Here is a 20,257-nt window from a genome sequence, read left to right as displayed (position 1 = left end):
GTACTCTCTGGGACTTATAAAAGAACTTTGTGCTCTTTTCCAACACAGTATTATGCCTTGGGAATGGATTTCACTGTTCTTGTTTCAATTCTATTTGTCAGGCCAAAAAAAGCTCCAATGGGAAGATTAAAAATGAGGCAGTCTCAGCCCTTCGTTGTGCTATAATAAAGTGGGCCCAGTATATGAGGAAGCCTGGGTATAAGATGATAAACCTCAGGTATCTGGCCAATAGGGTTAAGGCAACTGCCCCTATTGATCCCTTCTCTCGGTCAGAACAATGCTTGCTGCTAAGGCGCACCTCAGATTCTCAGCTGGGTTAAAGCCAAGATCCCAAATAAGTGGGGGTGGGGAGTAGGTGGGGACTAACGCAGCATGGAAAGAACCCCAATGCTATCTTCAGGTAAATGATAAACCAGGATATGGTGCTGGTGCAGCCTGATTGGTGTGTGGTATCCGGAAAGTGGATGAAGAGTGAGTGTGCACCTTGGCACTCCCTTTTCTCTGAGGAGCCCTGCCGGCAGCCCAGACTTGCCAGGATGCTGCAGATGGTCCTGTTTGCCTTAGTGGTGCTCAGCACCAGTCTGGACCTGATGACTGAGGTCAGTGAGCAGTGATGATGGCAGCAGTGGAGGCTGTGGGTTGGAGGGATTTAGTAGCAAGGTGTGCTTTTGAGGGACCTGGTGTCCCCAATTGTAAGGCCCTCGGCTTCTGAACTCCCTCAGTCCTTTGAAGGGAGGGACACATCAATCGGGCTCAATTTATCTGCAAAGTACCGCTTCCCCCTTGAGGCTTCCCTAAACAGATATATCAGTAGTTTTGGGCAACTGGAGATTTGGACACAAAAAAAGTTTAAGATAATATCCTTTAAGTTCATTCAGGAGGAGATTGTCCCCTGATTGTCCAGTCATGAGCAAGCTGTTCAAGTTATGAGGCCAGCCTTTCTTGGTCCGTGTCAAGTAGACAGCAGGCTAAAGTTTCAGTAAGCCAGAGCCGTACTGGAGACTGGCCTTCTGGGATGAAGAAGCGAAGGCTGTCATGATTCTTCCCATTTCTGGGAACACAAAGACCAGTAAAAGGAAGGTTCTCAGCTTTGCTCCTACCACAGAAGATGAGTGGCATCTTCTGAAAAAGGGCACGGCTGGCTGGCACCCTGGGTGGGAATAGGGGATAACTACTACTGATGTTCTCCAAGTGGATATGTGGCCACCACCTTCTGCTTTTCCTCTAGAGTAGGAGAGGGCAAACTATTGTCTGCCAGGGGCTGCACTTAATATGGGGGGAGCATATGTGCGTAGGGTGAATTGGGTGGCAAATCTGAGGAAAATTGTTTTTCAAATGTTACATTTCTATTTAAGGCTAATCCCATAGTTTTTATATAATAGTTGTGAAATGAGTATACAAATTTAATAAATATTTTCACATCAAAATGCCAGGAAATCAGTTTTCAGTCATCATATTTAAAGATGGTCCCAAGGACAACAAAAAGAGGATTTGAGAGGCTGCATCCAACTCCGGGCTGCGGTTTGCCCATCCCTCCCTTGGAACCTAACACAAGGTGGAAAGGGCTCCATTTTCTGATTCTTTCTTAGTTGTGAGAAGGAGAAGGCGAAATAAAACTTTGAAGATCTGGGGGAGGGGGAAATGAAAGACTGCATCCCATGATTCTAATCTAGCAGTTCATGTTCCATGTGCTCCATTCTTTAATTTTTGAACTTCCAAAGAGGAAGAAGCCCTGCTTGCTAAGGGGAAAAAGTCCTTGCTTTGATCCCAGGCTGGTCATATTTGCCTTCCATTCCTTTTGCAACCTATTGGGGCAGAGGGACCTCTCCTTGACCTCCTCCCGGGCCTCTCCCACCTGCACAAACATGCCCCCCTCGACAGCCATGGGGAGTAACGAGCTTTCCCTGCCTCTCTGGGGTCTCTGCTTTCTAGGCTGCTGCTTTGACCCAAATCCATCAGGCAGGATACTGCGCCTTCTATGGTTACTGTGGTAACAATCCTGAAGTTGGGCCTGGGCTCATCGAGCGCACTGTGCCCTGCCTTTCCAACACCCCAGCCCGGCTGCTCCATGGCCCCCACCTCAGCTTCCTGAAGAAGGTCTGCCCGATGCTGTTCAAGGGAGACTCCAGCACCTACGCCTGCTGCTCGCAACAGCAGTTACACGCCTTGGAGAGCAGCCTCTCACTGTTCTCGGCCATTCTGTCTCGCTGCCCAGCCTGCAGGGAGAACTTTCTCAACATCCACTGCCAAAACATCTGCAGCCCAGACCAGAGCCTGTTCATCAATGTCACCCGGTACTTCAATCACACCATCCTGAACGCTCCGGTGAAGGGTGTGCTGGAGTTCCAGTGTTACTACAACCAGCAGTTTGCTGAAGGAGTCTTTCAGTCATGCCAGGGAGTCAGGATGCCAGCCACTGGAGATTATATCACGAGCTTCACATGTGGGAAGTACGGGGCAGCTGCATGCAACACTCAGCGATGGTTAGATTTCCAAGGTGATACAAGCAATGGGATGGCCCCTGTGGCCATCTCTTTCCAGCTGAAACCAGGAGACTGGGCAACCGAGGAGAGAAAGATTTTGCCACTCAATAGAACAGTCTGGAAATGCAGTGAGGCTGTAAATAATAGCACAAAGTGCTCCTGCTCGGACTGTGAACAGACGTGTCCAGCCATCCAGCTTCCTCCTTCTGAACATCAGCCCTTCAAAGTGGGGAGCATGGATGGGGTCCTGTTTGTCTGTGTCCTTCTCTTTGGTGTTATTGCACTATCATTTATGGCCTTGCTGCTGTGGCAAAGGTGCCCCTCATCTGAGAAGCAAAAAGGACACAACAGAGAGGATGCCGTGACTAAGTTGACTGTCTCTGAGAAGGTGAGTCAGGCCATGTATGATTTCTTAGTTGAGGCCTTCAGCAGTTGGGGCACATGGGTGGCCTCTAATCCCATCAAAGTCATGATCATTTCTCTAGCCATTGTGGTAGGACTTTCCAGTGGAATGATCTGGATGCAACTCACCACGGACCCTCTGGAGCTCTGGGCCTCTCCTGACAGCCAGGCCCGGCAGGAAAAAGCACTCTATGAGAAGCACTTTGGGCCCTTCTTCCGGACCAACCAAATCATCCTGACAGCCAAGAACCGCTCAAGCCACATTTATGATTCTCTTTTTTGGGGCAAGAAGAACTTTAGTGGGGTCCTCTCTAAAGAGGTGCTATTGGACTTGATGGACTTGCAAATCAAACTGCAGGACTTGAAAATCTGGTCTGAAAAGCATCATCAGAACATCACTTTGCAGGACATTTGCTATGCACCTCTGAATCCTCAGAATGCCAGTCTCTCGGACTGCTGTGTTAATAGTCTTTTGCAGTTCTTCCAGAACAATCACACCCTCCTGGAGATGAAAGCCAACCAGACCATGGGGAAGAAGAATGGCACGGTTGACTGGAGAGACCACTTCCTTTATTGCATCCAGTGAGTGTGCATTTGGGAAGCCTCCTTCTATGTGTGAGGGGGGTGGATTTGTTTCATCTTTTCATCCTTGCTAAGAAGGGTAGCAGGTGGAAGGAAACGTCGGTGCCATGTTTTGGTGACATTGTTTCCTTTTCATTGCCATCCATTCATTCATCTTCTCCGCCCATCTCTGAATTGGCACAAGAATGTCAGTTTAAAGTTGCTGTCTTCTGTGCCAGTCCTGCTGCTGCCTCTTGTGCCCCAACAGCTGGCCTTGTCTGCTTTGGAAGTGTGCCCCTTGCCTTCCTTGGCCCTATGTCGTTCCAGGCATGGCAACAGGATAGGGATGGGCTGAACTTTTTTAAACTGGCTGGCTGCCCCTCCATCCACCTCCTGTTGGTACCTCCCAAGCTAGCCTAAATTGAAGGGAAGAGAGATGAGTGGCCCATCCTCAGTTGGGTCCTGGTGATTGGGAAGCAGGTGACAGGCTGATGCCCACCTTCTGGGGGGACTTTGCAACTGACAATATGGGGAGCCTGACGAATAAGCACAGACACAGACACTGGCTGGTCCTGCCTCTTCTACCTCCCCTCCACTTCCTTGTTTAAAGCCTGCAGAGACTCATTGCAGGTGTTCCATGTAAGGTGGTTTCTTGGTTAATGGGGCTGTTGGAGCTGTTCTTTCTCCCACGTCTACAAGGGATAGCTTTTCCCTTCTCCCACCACACCCCCATCTTACAATGTCTGTTCTTCTCTTCTTTGCTCTTATCTTAGCTCTCCAGCCTCTTTTCAAGATATCACAGAGCTCAAGCTGAGCTGTATGGCAGACTATGGAGCCCCCGTGTTCCCCTTCCTGGCTGTAGGTGGTTACTCAGGTAAGAGAGCCTACTCCCTCCCATTTGCTAAGTCCAGACAGCAGTGGCTATCTCTTTCATGTCATTCCCAATGGGACTCACCCTGTTTAGTCAGGGGAAGAGAGTGAGGTCAGCTGGAATGTAGAATGGAATCACTGATAACCTTGGTGAACCAGCCGTGGCAGGAAGGTCCATGCTATTACCGGGCTCTGCTATTACCTTGAGCTGGCATTGCTTTCTAGTTATTTTTCTGTTTCTTGAGGTCTCAGCTGTGCCTTCTTTAGATTTGAATTAAGAAATTTATAAGTGCCGAAATACATACAAAGAGGTGCTTTGACATTTCAAAGTTCAGGATTATCCTAAAATCTTTGCACATAAGCTAAAGTCACATCTTTGTTAAAAAAAAGAGAAACCATAAGGTAAGGCATAAGGAAATTTGGGGGCATCTTCTTGTCCAGAATTTCCTGAGTCTTTGGCCAAAAAACTCTTGACAAGACCTTTGGGCTAATGTAGTGTGGAAGAGGATTGAAAAATGAGGACCTTCAGTTGCTGCATGGACCTCTACCTGAGCATCGTTTGTTGTATTTTTTGCATTCATGTTCTTTCTTCCCATTGAAAGTTGCCCACCTTTCATTCACAAATCAACATCCCAGGAATTCAGTGAACTCAGATTTCTTCTTCCCCCACCTCAGCCTTATGGCATTGTATTTTAATTGTAGTCTATCGATTTCCTGATAGATGGTTGTACCTCAGGTTGAAATGGTTCTTCTTGGCATGCTGGCCCCAGGATATTTGCTTAATTGAACTGCTACTGATGGGCAAAGAAAGGGGATATTGGGGGGGGGGGTGTTGTCTTCTGTTGGATATATTCTCCCTTATCATAGTTTTCCTCCAATAATGAAGTTTAGCTAAAATTTTATTTGGTATCATATAGTGCTTTCCAGACCTATTTTTAAACCCATAGGATTGTCATGAATATATAGAATATGAATATATTTCAAAGTGTGAGGAGGTCGATGGCTTTCAAGCCCCATTTTTCCAGAAATTTTAATCTTCCAGAAGAATGATAGCCCTCTAAGGATAATAGTGGTAATAATGTTTATTTTATTTCTCCACAATTGGATCTATCAGCAAGGTGTTTGAAAGGTACAGAATAAGGGTCCTCAAACTCTTCAGCTCATTGACCCCATAATGGTGTTTCAGATTGTTCATTGATCCCCAAATGTTTATTATATGTAAATAATGTAATGAATAATACTTTAACTAATGGTATTACAACTAATAATAATAATAATAATAATAATAATAATAATAATAATAATAATAATAATAGGATACAACAAAATAGAAGATAAAGAACTGGAGAAAATCACAAAATACAAAGACCTGCAAATAGAACAATGGTGGCAAAAGAAAGCAAAGTAGCATCAATAGTCATAGGCCCCTTGGGTGCTATCCCAAAACATCTGGAGCAACCATTGGCATTGACAAAAATCATTCTCAGTCAATTGCAACTTTACTTAGAACAGCCTATATCCTGCAGCTATACCCTTTATACGAGGGGTGTCAAACTGCCAGCCTGCGGACCAGTTGCATCATGTGGAGGCCACGCCCACCCCAGCTCTGTCAATGCAAAAAAAGTTGTAATATGTCACAACAACGTGACACGGCGAGTTTACATTGTCAAAAAATATAAAAACTGGACAGGATGGGAAGCAGAAACAGATGGCCACGCAGCAGCTGGTCAAGCAGAAAAAGAAGGAATGCTTGTCAATGTATTTCATTGCATTTGGGCAGGGAGGAAAATAAGGAGAAGCAGAAATAGAGACAGTGGCTTTAAAGTTTTCACATGGATCACACAATGACTGTTGTTTTCTGTGACAGGGTGTGACGTTTATGGTCCATCACTAGTTCTGAGCTGAACCACTAAGGGCTGTGAGGTCTTTTTGTGTGAATTAGAATCCTGAAAGGCTGAAAAGCAGCTTTTTTAGAATCAGGGCTAAGGTAGAGCTTGCAACTTATTCTGATGAGAAATGGGAGTCCTGAATAATCTGGTCCATGTATTTCCCACCAGCCATTTTCTAATAGGAGCAGCTAGAACCCAGGGCCCAATTTGGGCTTCTTTGGGCTTCCTCTTGGGGGTGGGTCAGGTGGGTGGGCCCTTTCCTCGCTAGTCTGGGGACTCCGTTGGAAGCATCGGTTGGAATTAGAAGGTGCGCCTGCCTCTCCAGCATTTGGGTGACTTTTCTCTATGCTTGACAGGGTTGGAGTACTCCGAAGCAGAAGCTCTCATCCTCACCTTCTCCTTGAACAACTTTCTCTCCAGTGACCCACGTTCTGACTTTGTGCTCTTGTGGGAGAAGCATTTCCTGAAGGTGGTACAGGAATTTCAGAAAAATCACACCGAGACATATGCCATCGCCTACATGGCAGAGGTAAAGTGCCACTTCCCTCTCCTGCTTGGGAGTCTGAATCCAGCTGTAGGACCAGACAGCCTTCATGTGGACAGGGCCGTTTTCAGTCCTGGGAACCCAGTGAGGGAGACCTGGGCAAAAAGTGTCTAAATGCTGGCACAATTCCAGGTTCTGAATACAGTAGAATTCCTTGGGAAAGGCACATATATTATCTGTGCTTTTATTTTAACCATTTATGTAGCTGCCCACCTTATGACCAACTTTGGGTAGTTCCCAATCAAAAATAAAAACAGCATAAAACCCATAATAAAATGATAAAGCTACACACATTAAAAACAATACTTGAGGAAATAACTTTAGAAACTGTCACTTAGCTGCATTTTAGGAGGCCCTGAAGGCTCCCTCTACACTTTTAAAATGACCCGTGTCTGTTGCACACATGGTGATGCTGGGACAAATGTGAATAGAACCTCCAGTTACCCATCTGCCTCCACCTTTCATCATGTGTGGGGAAAGCTGTGTTCAGCAATCAAACCAACTTCCTGGGTCCCAGAGAGGCATCAGGAGCAGAAAAAGCTCTCCAGGCAAATGTATTTCAGCGGATACATCATAATTTGACCCTCTTTGAGATGGGTCTTGTGGGCCCGTCTTTCCCGCACTGAGGGGGCAAAAAGAAAATGCTCGGGGGTCCCCAGTCCCTGGGCCACAGCCTAGTATTAGGCCACAGCCCATTCACAACCGGGCTGCACATGAGTGTGCGTGCATAGCTCCATTTGCATGAGCAGCGGTTAGAAACACCCCCCCCCCCCACACACACACAGGTTGGGGACCAGTGCTCTTGCTAGCTTAAGATTTTGCTCCAACCTGAGTTGTGCAAGCAGAAGATTATTTTGAAGTCTGTCAATGGTTTCCTTTTCAGAGTGTTCAAATAAAAGCTAATCATGTAGATGGGGTTATTGTAATCATGATTTGCTTTGGAGGGTTGGTGTGTCTTTGAATCAGACTTGACAGCTGGCAACTACCAGTTTCCATGGCAAGATTTTCTTCCTGGAATAGAGGAAAGGTCTGGCCCAGAGACACGCAGTTGGCTGCTTCCACCTTAGGCAGGACTAGAACTCACAGCCTTCTGGTCTCCTGCCGTATCAACTGGCTCTCCAAATTATACTGGAAGAGAACAAACCATTTTTAACAAAGATTTTTTTAGTTTCTTCGGGATTTTTATGGTTGTTGGGAACAGAGTAATAAGCAAAATATTCTTTTGACTTGCCCTCTACTGCACTAGGAGCAAGTCGAGAGTGCAGGATGTTTTCTGCAGTTTGAAAGTTCACATTTCTGACCCCCAACCATCCCTTGAAGGGATTGGAGAATTGGCCCTAGTCAAGCCCTCCTCCCCCAGGTTTCCCTTTGTCGCAAGTCCCACATGTGACTTACAGCCCCTGGCTCCACCTGGCAGCCTGTTTAGGTTTGCCGATTCTGCATACCCCCCACCCTCAGCTTGCTAGCTGGGTGTCCAATGTTAGAGACACCTAGCCCTGGTCAACAATCAAGAGCACTGGCCTGTCGCTTTCAAATGACCACTGAGATGCTCAGATTTTTAACTGAATATTCAGAAATTTACCAAATTGAAGGCCACAGCACAGCTTTTCCCATGGAAGAAGGAAATTGCTCTCCCTTCACCCCGTCTGTCTGCTCCTGCTCTTCTAGGCTAGCCAGGCACTTGCTGGAGAAAGGAAAGCTGCCAAAGCTGGACTCCAGGAGCAAGAAGACTCCTTTTATAACCCCCCTCCTGCCAAGGCCTTCTTGTGGGTGGGTGGGGTTCTTTGCACTCCAAAGCCAGCCTCCATGGTCTGTTGCCTGCTGATGTTCCTCGGTAGGGCCTTCTTCTTCTCTTAACAGTTTGCTTCCTCCTTATCCCTTTTAATAGGGATCTCAATGAGACTCCTGGCATTTGTCTGCTTGATTCATTTTTAGGCTATGGCCACAGTTATTCCTTTTTCAACCTTCATAGAACACAGAATAATAGAGTTAGAAGAGATCTCGGAGGTGTTCTAGTCCAACCCCCTGCTCGAGCAGGAGACTCATTACTATTTCAGACAAATGTTTATCCAGTCTCTTTTTGAAAACCTCCAGTGATGGGGCACCCACAACTTCTGACAGCAAGCTGTTCCATGGGTTAATTGTTCAGTTAGGAAATTTCTTTTTAGTTCTAGGTTGCTTCTCTCCTTGGTTAGTTTCCATCCATTGTTTCTTGTCTTGCCTTCATAGTGAGACAAGTAGGGGGAGAAGCTTTGGGCTGCCACTTCTCCAGGTACAAGAAGTTCTGCCCCCCCTTTCCAAAGGGCATTGAAGGGCAATACCTCAAAACACATAAAGTGGCGGTTTAGGCTGCCCAATACAGGTGGCTTCTTCTGTTAGCCCCCAATAAACTATAGAGCTTGGGGCCAACCATTTCCCCACAGAGAGAAGTGATAGCAATGCCCTCGGAGTTTATCTGGGAAATCAGTATAGCTTAAGCTGTCTCTCTGTCTGGGTCCAGGGCCATTTTAAGCCCTGGCTTAGTAGCTCTGTGCTAAGAGGACAAGAAAGACCTGGCCAGTTCTTGCCAGTTGGCATCCAAGAATTCCAGGGAAGTCATTTTGATGCCAGCTCGCCAAATCCTCCATCATCTCTCTGGGGTACTTTTGCCAATAAAGATCAGAAGAATGCAGGCATTTTAATTCTAGATGTTTATTACTTACTCTTTTTGTGGACAAAGCAACAGAAACAAAATGAAGTTCATTTAAACAACTCTTTTGGCTTTTCACACAGAATATTTAAGTTGGTATCTTTGAACCCATTTTCTAGGTTTTCAAAATACATAAATGAACCAAATAGATTGTTTTTGCAGGACGAACACATCATGAAAAATTAAATAAGGCTCAGAACTAGTCAAGGTTAGCAGATTGCAAAAATGTAACCCCAGTCTGATACTAACCTAAAGAAATAGTTATGGGAAGCCTGCTTTGAAATACTGTTTCTTTGACTATGCAGCTAATTTTGTTGATATTAAGGATTCCCTTCCATTTGCAGTTGATTTTCATTTATTCAGAACTAACCAAGAATGATAAGAAAAGCCAGAAATGGATGTGTAAAGTTACAAATGCTGAGCTGGCTTGATCTATTGCTATCTGATTTTCCCACTGGAGCCAATTCAACTCTCCTTCTGTTCCCACAACTGCAGCGCTCCCTAGAGGATGAAGTGAGCAGAACCACGTGGGAAGACCTCCCCATCTTTGCTGTCAGCTATCTGGTGATCTTCATATACATCACGGTGGCCCTCGGAGAATACTCCAGCTGCAGGAACATCTTGGTAGGATGGAAAGACAGACAGACAGGAACGCATGTACACACGCGCGTGCGCGCGCGCGCACACACACACACACACATTGGATCCTGCTATTTCTAAATGATTTGATTAAGGAGACAGCTGCTGCCTCTGCCCCAGTCACCTCCATTTGTTGTTAGCTGTCCCATTTCAGTGTGATTTACATCATGGGCCAGTGCAAGTCTTGGGGTACAAACAACTGAGTGGGCCAGAGTTCACAATTGTCCTGGGGCTGGTTTCCTCTGACTGTAATGGAATGTGTGTGGATGCCCTTCGGGGAAGAGAAAGGAAAGAGATGCTGTCCAGGGAACAATCAGCAAGAGACTGAGGAGCCCCTAGTGGTTTAACAGTCAGAGGAAGAAACTTAGGAAGGACCCACCTAATGGATCAAGTGGCTAAAAGTGGAGGCAGGATGTCTTTCAGACTTGCAAGATTCTGTTAAAGTAGCCTTAGGATAAAGCAGAATTTGCCTATGTAGTCAGTTTCCTGTCTGGTTTACCCAGGCAGGCTGAAAAGGGGTTTCTCCCTGACCCAAGGGAGGGGAGGTTTCGGCTCGTGTGTTGCTCCCCCAATTTGTGGGGACCCCTCGGGCATTTCTCTCTTCATTGCCCACTTATGTTCCCCCCGGACCATTCAGGGGGAGGAGAAGGTGGGCCTGGATCCCTGCTGGGGCTGGGGCTTTACCTCACCCTCTTCTTTTCAGGTGGACGCCAAGGTGACCCTTGCTCTAGGAGGCATTGTGGTGGTGCTGGGGGCTGTGCTGTCATCTTTGGGCTTCTACAGCTTTGTAGGGCTGCCCTCGTCCCTCATCATTATCGAAGTGGTGCCCTTTCTGGTGTTGGCGGTTGGTGCTGATAATATCTTCATCTTCGTGTTGGGACACCAGGTGCAAGTGCCTCCCCATCCCCCAGGACGGGGGGGCTTGTCCAAAACAAGCTAAAGCTCCCATTTTGAATTGGGGTGTGGAGGAGAAATGGAGCAAGGCCACTCTTGTTGGACCGGACTGAATCTGGGTATGTGTTGCCCTTCCCCTGCCATTGCAGCGATCCCAGCCAGCGCCTGGGGAGACCCCGGAGCAGCATCTTGGGCGCACTTTGGGCAATGTTGCCCCTAGCATGCTCCTGTGCAGCCTCTCTGAAGTCGTCTGCTTCTTCCTGGGTGAGTGAAGCCAGAGGCAGATCAGGCAGCTCTCCCCACATCCTGACCCAGAGATTCTATTTTCCCTTGATAGCTAATGACCCCCTGGTGGCCTTGACCGGCTTTTTGGGGGGGAGACACTGCAGGTAAAGTGGATGGAGCATTGGGAGGATGCTCTCTGGGGCATGTGAATGCAATTCTTAAAAATGTGTATTTCAGCATATTAAGTTAACTCAGGAAATAGGGTACTATTATAGGCTGAAAAAAATCAGTAGCCAAATTATGCAAATCCAGCCAGACTAAAGATAAGTTGTTGTTGTTGTCAGCTGCTAAGTTGTGTCCAATTCTTTGCAACCCCAAAGACATCCCAGGCCCTCCTGTCTCCTAGAGTCTGTCCAGGTTCATGCTCATTGCGTTGAAGATAACTAGGTAAAACTAAATGTCCTGAATGCTGGGGCCTCCTCATCTGACGTGAGCCCCACATGTGATCCCTTCCACTGTATCCCTTTCTCTGGCTTTCCAGGGGCCCTGACCCCCATGCCTGCGGTCCAGACTTTTGCCCTCTCCGCAGCCCTGGCAGTCTTCTTCGTCTTCCTGCTCCAGATGTCACTCTTTGTGGCGTTGATGTCCCTCGATATCCGCAGACAGAAGGTCGGGCTGGTTGCAGGGCATGGGGGTGGGCTGAGCTGCTCCTGGGGGTGTCTCTCCCACGGAGTCAGCTACGAGCTCTCCATCCTTCTGCCCACAGGCCTCTCGGGCTGATCTCTGCTGCTGCCTCCGCCTGGCTGAGTGCGACTCCATGAAGCCACACGAGGGGCTCCTCCGCACATTCATGCGCAAGATCTACACGCCAGCTTTGCTTGGCAGCAGCATGGTCCGGGCTCTGGTGGTGAGTGCCCTGCCTGGGCAGGATGGCTTGGAAGGGGGCCTCGGGGTGTGAGTAGAATGGGGAGCCACCTCCCAGCTTTCCTTCTGGCACTTTTTCCCCTCTCTAGGTGCTGCTCTTCACCCTGCTTTTCTGTGCTGGCATCTACCTGACATTCCACATCGATGTGGGGTTGGAGCAAGAACTGGCAGTACCCCAGGTGAGCCGAGGACAGCGGCCGATCCAGCAGCAGGAGAGCCTCATTTCACCCCTGCCCGTGTCTGAGGCCTGTCCTGAGAAAATCTGCCTTCCTTCTGAACCATTTTAAGCATCGATACCTGGGATGGTTTATGGCTGATGCAGAAAATTAAGTGAGAAATGAATGAAGCAAACCGACCAAATCACCAGTTAAATATAGAATTTCAGTGCATTTATACATTAATATTCCTTCTACCATTTGTTCAGGCAGTGGAACAGTCAGCTAAACTGTCTCCTGACTGATGCAGAAAAAAGAAGCTCTTCCAGGGAATGGCATTCTCCGACCAATCCTGCATTTCTGGAAAATGTTCAGAAAGGCAGATTATATGGCCAAGGGATGGCTGAACTTCCCCTTGCTTTTCTTTGCTGTTTCAGGACTCCTACATGCTGCAGTTCTTCCAGTTTTTCAACCAATATTTTATGGTGGGTGCCCCAACCTTCTTTGTTGCCATTGGTGGCTACAACTACTCCACAGTGCCTGGAATGAATGGCATCTGTTCCAGTTCTGGGTGTAATAATAACTCCATGATGCAGAAGATCGAAATGGCCACCAGGTTCCCTGAGAAGTAAGCCACTTTGAAGCTGCTTTCAACTCAAAATTAAACTTTTTGCATTATGCTCACCTTCACACGTTGTTTTTAATTTTCCATATGAAAGATGCTAATAGTGTTTGAAGCCAAAGTAACAGCGTGGCTACCTTATGGCTTTTAAACATGTGCCTGTAGGATACAGAGCTGTAGAAAGCTGCTCAGTTACGTTTGTGGTTGCCCAGCATGTCCCAGACTCGGTGCTTTGGCTGAAACTGGAGTGGCATCCATTAAAACTCAGGCACCAAAAACACCTCAGATGTTTAAAGCCGTCTCTGGCTAAGGCTTCTGTCGAGGCTGCCCTTCCCTCAGTACTGACCTCAGTCCTGAATTATCTTTGTGCTTTCAGGTACTTTCTGGCCATTCCTGCTTCTTCCTGGGTAGATGACTTCATTGACTGGTTGAACCCTTTATCCAGATGTTGCCGCATTTACAGTTTTGGCCCTGATAAGGGCAAGTTCTGTCCCTCAACCATCAGTAAGGAACTCTGCATGGGGAGAGATGGGAACTGGCAGGATTGGACATTTCAGGGCAGGTGGCAAAATGGGGGGGGGCTCTGGGCAGTGTCCAAGAGTTTGTCTCCTTTTGGTAGACTCCCTTTCCTGCACTTTCACCAAATGCATGGGCAGCTTGCAAGGCACCCTCCGGCCAAACCCAGAAGAGTTCAACAAATTTCTGCCCTGGTTCCTCCATGATATACCCAACCTCAACTGTCCCAAGGGGTGAGTGCTACAAACATGGCTTGCGTGTCTGTTTCCATTTGGCACCATTTGCTGACGCTGTCCAGAGGGACATCAGCCTTCCTGTCGCATTCATCCCTTCCTCCCTCTACAGGGGCCTCGGAGCTTATGACACATCGGTGCAACTGGGCTCTGATGGGCAGATCTTGGGTGAGTAGACCACATCGAAGGAAGGCACTGTCGATGTGGGCCAGCAGCAAATGGTCCTGAGTTCTATGCCATCCTGCCTAATTTCAGAGGTGGGATTGTGATTTCTGGAGGAAGACTGGGCTGGGCATGGAACAACACTTCTCTTGCCCCCAACAGCTTCCCGGTTCATGGCCTACCACACACCCCTGAGGAACTCTCAGCAGCACACGGCAGCGCTAAAGGCGATGCGGCAGCTGGCAGCAAATATTACGGCTACTTTGAGGGAAGTCCCTGGCACTGATCCAAACTTCCAGGTCTTCCCATACACGTAAGTTGCAGGAAGGAGAAACCTGGCAGAATGGGGGGGGGATGCAGCTGAGGAAGGAAAGGGCTGCAGTGCCCCTCATCACAGGGCAAGAAGGATCCGGAAGCCATCTACTCTTAAGGCAGCTTCAGGGCTGCCTGTCCCAGCCATGAAATTGTGATCGGGCTTGGTTTTTGCTTGGGAGAGCCCAAAGCTGATCCTCTACCGACATGAACCAGCAAATGGGCATGGCTGCTGAGGAAAGGCCCTGAGGCTCAAAGGCCCTGAGCTGCCAAATGGCGGAGAGCCACAGCGAAGGCCTTGGAGAAGGAATGCTAGAGACTGGACTTTGGGCCAATCACTCTTTCTCTCGTAGCCTAATACACCTTTCAGGGTTGTTGTTGTGAGGAAAATAGGAGGAGAAAGGAGTATTAGGTATGTTCGCCGCTTTGAGTTCTTTATAAAAATAATAAAGTCAGGATATAAACAAACAGGCAAGTAAATAAAATAATATTGATATTTTGTGTAGAGCCTGTTTCCTGACCTGGCCAACCTCAAAGGACTGACCTCAATGTACTGTTTTGCATGGAAGTTCCTAAGAACATGCAGATTGAGATAAGGGACAATTCAGCTGAGGATGACAGACACACAACATTTGGACAATTTCAGTCCCTTCCTTTGCGGTATATTGTCACTCTGAAATAGCAGTTCAGATAGAAAAGTTGAGATCAGTGAGAACAGTCTTGAAGAAGAAAAGATGCTGCAAAGAGAGCAGTCAATGCAAGAGGGGCCTGGAGACAGGATCACAGAATATGAGGAAAGCTGAAGTGTAGAGAAGACTTTGGGAGGGTATAACAACTCTCCAAGATCCCTGAAGGGCTGTCATGTGGAGAATTGTCAAAATTATTCCATAAGACAACAAGAAACAATATTAAATTACAAGGAAGTAGATTTTGGTTCAACACTAGGAAAAAGTTTGGAAAAAGTGCAAGGAAGAGCAACTAAGATTATTAAAGGCCTTGAGACTAAAACATATGAAGAACGGTTGCAGGATTTGCGAATGGCCAGTCTAAAGAAAAGAAGGACTAGGGGGGACATGATAGCAGTATTCAAGTATTTGAGAGGCTGCCACAAAGAGGAGGGGGTCAATTTATTTTCCAAAGGAACCAGAGGGCAAGACAAGAAACAAGGAATGGAAACTGACCAAAGAGAGAAGCAACCTGGAATTAAGGGAAAACTTCATAACAGTGAGGATAATTAACCAGTGGAACAGCTTGTCTTCAGACGTTGTGGGCACTTCATCACTTGAGGTTTTTAAGAAGAGATTGGTCAGCCACTTGTCTGAAATGATATAGGGACTCCTAGTGCTTTTTTTCTTTAAAAAAAAAAAAAAAAAGGTGCCGGAACTCACACACGTCATACAACCCGCCTTGCCTACCCTACAAGGTTCCATCCCAAAAAAGGTGCCGGAACTCCATTCTGGGCGTTCTATGAGAAAAAAAGCCCTGGGGACTCCTGTTTGAGCAGGGGGCTGGACTAGAAGATCTTCAAGGTCCCTTCCAGCTCTATTCTGATTCTGATGTTGAACCAAAGGAAACAGCCTTGAGAGCTGTTGGACTCGCCTTCCCTGGGGTGTTTAAGTAGAGACAGGATAACTATCTGTCGAGGACACTATAACTATTGTGGTTGAACTGGGTAGGGCTTAAACTAGATGATTAATCTCCCTTATCAGGGAGGGTGGTGGGCTTTTCCAGGAACTGCTTCTCTTTCCACAGAATCACCTATGTGTTTTATGAGCAGTACCTGACTATCACCACCGTTGGCATCATCAACTTGGCCCTGTGCCTGGTGCCCACCTTTGCAGTCTGTTACATCCTGCTGGGCCTGGACCTGCGCTCAGCCTTCATTAATCTGCTTACCATCATCATGATTATTGTGGACACTGTGGGTGCCATGACTCTTTGGGGAATCTCCTACAATGCCGTCTCCCTCATCAACTTGGTCACAGTAAGCCCATCTTTCCTGGGGATGATCATCATGGCAGTGTGCGGGGGGGAGGGAAGAGGTACCAACGGCATGCTGAGACCAATCCTGCCAGATGTGCCTAGCTTTGAAAATAAGCAGCCTGCACTGGTTGTGCTTAGTGCTTTTCTGGAGTATCGTCTTCCAGGGTCCTCACTGGAGATTTCTGGAGGTGAAGGATATTACAGAGGAAAGGACATTTGCATGCAGAGGGAGAAATTGACCTCCCAAAAATGAGATGAAAATAAAAGCAGCATCAGTGTTTCCCCAAATGTATGAAATCTGTAGAATGGTGCCTTTTAATAACTCACCCTGGGAACTGTTTTTATTTTCTGTGGAAGCTTTTTGTGTGGGATCCCTTTCGGTGCAGGAAAGGCAGCTCTCAAACTGATGCATGGTTTTTGACTTTTATTGTCCCAGAGCTGCAAAGGAGGCAGAACTTCATTTTTCTTACAGTCTGCAAAGATTCCACTTCTCTGTCTTCAAGGATTTTCCCTTATCTGCAGCTGCTGGGAGATCTTAAGCAGCTCCTGCTAAGCCAATTCCAGTCCTGTTTGGTTTTCTCAGTCACAGTCTTTCACACAGAGGGTGAAATAGTTAGGTTTTCCTTTCATATTAATTTTTTACTTTTACTCTAAACTTACTGCACCTCTTCTTTTGTCTTGGTAACTCTCTGCTCTGCACAATGTATGATGTTTGGCCTGCCCCTTTGGGCTTTTCCAGCCTCTAGCTTTGATTTTTGTGTGTGCCTTTGCTGCCAAAATGTTAGAAAGAGTAATAGGATTAAAAGGAACATTGTGGTCTTCTAGTGTCCAACTTCTGCTCAGGCAGGAGACCCTATATCATTCCAGCCAAATGAATGTCCAGATCTCTTTTTTAAAGCCTCCAGCAATGGAGCACCCACAACTTCTGGGAGGCAAACTGTTCATTGGTTAATTGTTCTGTCAGGGAATTTCCCCTTAATTCTAGGTTGAATCTCCCTTTGATAAGGTTCCATCCACCACCTTTTTTGTCCTGCCCTCATGCGACTTGGAGAAGAGGCTGAAGCACTCTTCTCTGTGGCAGCCCCTCAAATATTGGAAGATTGCTATCATGTCACCCTTAGTCCTTCTCTTCATTAGACTAGATATACCCAGTTCCTGCAATTGTTCATCATATAATTTAGCATCTAGTCCCCTAATCATCTTTGTTGCTGCCTCTGCACTCTTTCTAGTGACTCAACATCTTTTTTGTACCATGGTGACCAAAACTGGACATGGTATTCCAAGTGTGGTCTTACCAGTGCAGCATAAAGTCGCACTAATACTTCATGTGATTTTGATACTATCCATCTGTTGATGCAACCAAGGACTGCATTGGCTTTTTTGGCAGCTGAAGCACACGGCTGGCTCCTACTTAAGTGGTGATTCACTAGGACTCCTAGATCTGTCTCAGAATTACTGCTGTTGAGCCAGGCATTCCTTTCTACCCTCTGCTTCAACCTATCAAGTGAAGGGGAACCCACCATTTCTCTGTAGAATTAGAGTTATTGCTCTGGGGAAGCTTTTCCAAACATTCAGTCAGAATTTGCATTCTGAAGCTGAAAAAAAATAAAATTCAGATAGCAGAATCCGTGATCCTTTTTGTCTCTTCTCCCACAAAAAGGATTGGCAATACTCTTGCATGGGTGAACAACAATGGCATATGCAACAGATGTTCTTTCATTACTAATTGCTCCACTCTCCTGCAGGCAGTGGGCATCTCTGTGGAATTTGTCTCCCATATCACCCACTCATTTGCTATCAGCAAACAACCTACCAAACTAGAACGCTCCCGAGAAGCCACAATCAACATGGGAAGTGCGGTAAGGAGAAAGAGGCAAAAATGGGGCCAAGTAAGCTGGGATGGAGGGATGCGTGTGCCACAAATGGCACGTATTGTGGGCACTGGCAGCTGTCCGATAGCTGTTGCCTCTGGGCATCTCCAGTGACTGAGGCTCTGAGCCAAGTTGGTCTCTTGCCTGCAGTTCACTAGCTACGTTGCTTAGGCTTCAGAAGCTGCCAGGCGCAGCTTTCCCAAAGGAGCAGCTATTTCCCAATTGCCTGGTTGGCCTTAGCTGTGCATGGCCATGAGATCAATGGGACTCTCACTTCTCAGTTTGCAGCCATGGGGTCAGCCGTTGCTCCCATTACCTGTGGTGCTGGTGGGTGATCTCAAATCTGCATTCTGATGTTCTCCAGGGCAAGGGACTTCTTCCCTTGAGATTCCTAGGAGCAGCCCTGATTCCCACCACTCTGAGTGCCCTTCTCCTTCTTGTAGGTGTTTGCTGGTGTGGCAATGACCAACTTGCCAGGCATTGTGGTCCTGGCATTTGCTAAGGCTCAAGTGATCCAACTTTTCTTCTTCCGCCTGAACCTCATCATCACACTCCTAGGAACGCTGCACGGCCTGGTGTTTCTGCCTGTCATCCTCAGCTACTTTGGTACGTTTCTCTTCCTTGTTCCCCGGATCCTTTGGCTTCTCTGCCCTATAAAAGCAAAGGAGGCTCTCCACACTCCATGGATGCATCTGCAGGCTTGTTGAAAGGGTCCGTCTGTTGTCCTGGTCTTCCATTTGGAACTTTCCTCCTGGCTCAAAAACCAGAAGTAGGAAAAATGCTATAGTTTGGTTGCCTTTCACGTTACAGTAAAAATTGGAAATGCCCCCCTCTTAGTCAATGGTTCTCTGTGTGTATGTGTGTGTTCGTGTGTGTGTGTGTGTGTGCATGCTGAAGAATGGGGGGGGGGTTGGTAGGGTGTGGCAAAGGGAGGGCTTCTTCCCTGGAGGAAGGCTGGAGGGGAGCAGACTCCAAAAGGCTGCCCTGAACCTATCCTGGAAAGGAAATGGCCCTCTGCCAAGGGCTTCCTCTGACAAACTGCTCCTAGGATTAGGAATTCTTTTATCAGCAGCATTCTGCCTCCTTGTAGCACTTTCTTTATTTGGTGCCTGTGACTCTCTAGCAAATGAGGAGAAAGACATGATATTTTTGTTCAAGAGCTGGGAACTATAATGGGCTGTGCAAATAACCTTGAGGAAGGGAAAATCTGCAGGATGTAATGTGAGAAAACAGCTCACATTTGACCCTCTTTAAGTTAGAGGCAGGGAAGAGGGAGGGAGGCACACTCTAGAGTTGCAGGATTCTGTTGCTGTAACTGTACAATAGAAGCAGTTCTAGCATCCATACAGATGGTGTCCGTCTCGTGTCTGTCAAAGAGCTGACAGAAATGCTGCTGAAAAGGACAGGTGGGAGGCTGCTGCTCAACTGGTCTTCATCTCGCCTGGGCGGCTTCAACCTGATTTGGGCATTAATAAAACACAGGAGCTCCGAGCCCTACAGAGAGATGAGACATCATCCCACCCGGGTGGGTCCTTCTGTGCTCCATCCTGACTCCTCTGCTCTCTTTTCAGGGCCTTCGGTCTGTCAAGCAAGGCCAGAGCTGCAGCCAAGAATGGACAACCCCTCCGTCCCTTCGGAAGGCAAAGAAGTTCCTGCCATCGACCAGACCGCTCTGCATCACAGCCCGGCTACAGCCCCAAGTCGTGACCTGGCCAAAGCTGGCCTCTAGAACAGGACTTTTCAACCTTTTCACCCATTGTACCACTTTTAGGATATGGCAATATCCGAGTACCACCAGTTGGCCAGCAAAGTGTCAAAAACTTGATGACCAAAAAAAAAAAAGAAAAAAAAGGAAAAAAAGTGATAAAGAAAAGGTAGTCCTTGACTTACAACAGTTTGCTTAATGACTGTTCGAAGTTACAATGGCACTGAAAAAAGTCCTCCCCAAGCCACAGCCGAGCAAGACACCTGCCTGCCCACCCGGCGGCGCTCTTCCTCCTGTCTGAGGTTTTCATTGTTGTGAGCATTTCTGTTGGGGGTTGGCAGCGGAGGTGGGGTGGGGGGTGTTTGGTTTTTATTCCACCCGTCTGCTGGGTGGTTGTAGCAGGTTTTGGTCACTTCACATGACCCTGGGACACTGTGACTGTCATAAATATGAATCAGTTGCCAAGCATCTGAATGTAAATCACTGCAACATTCCAGCTGATCGGCGCTTCTTCTGGGCTCAGCAGAAGCGCCAGGATCAACGTCGACCTCCAGCTGGAGCCTGGCGCTGATCCTGAG

General features: G+C 47.3%; 1 protein-coding gene across 1 annotated transcript; it reads left to right on the top strand.

Moving 5' to 3' along the window:
- Positions 1-355: 355 nt before the first annotated feature.
- NPC1L1 (NPC1 like intracellular cholesterol transporter 1) lies at positions 356-19,830 on the top strand. The gene is made up of 19 exons (XM_039324140.1): positions 356-599; positions 1,933-3,467; positions 4,220-4,320; positions 6,562-6,734; positions 9,934-10,062; positions 10,781-10,963; positions 11,121-11,235; positions 11,738-11,865; positions 11,963-12,103; positions 12,210-12,299; positions 12,713-12,903; positions 13,274-13,401; positions 13,517-13,646; positions 13,759-13,814; positions 13,971-14,121; positions 15,873-16,104; positions 17,849-17,962; positions 18,418-18,580; positions 19,546-19,830. Exons 1-19 carry the CDS (start codon positions 405-407, stop codon positions 19,701-19,703), a joined length of 4,113 nt encoding a protein of 1,370 aa, XP_039180074.1. The 5' UTR covers positions 356-404; the 3' UTR covers positions 19,704-19,830.
- The last annotated feature ends 427 nt before the right edge of the window (positions 19,831-20,257 follow it).

This window comes from Crotalus tigris, unplaced genomic scaffold, assembly GCF_016545835.1.
Source record: "Crotalus tigris isolate CLP2741 ecotype Arizona unplaced genomic scaffold, ASM1654583v1 scf7180000024293.1627790, whole genome shotgun sequence".
NCBI lineage: Eukaryota > Metazoa > Chordata > Lepidosauria > Squamata > Viperidae > Crotalus > Crotalus tigris.
Note: the sequence above shows the minus strand (reverse complement) of the source record. Positions and strands in the feature narration are given on the sequence as shown.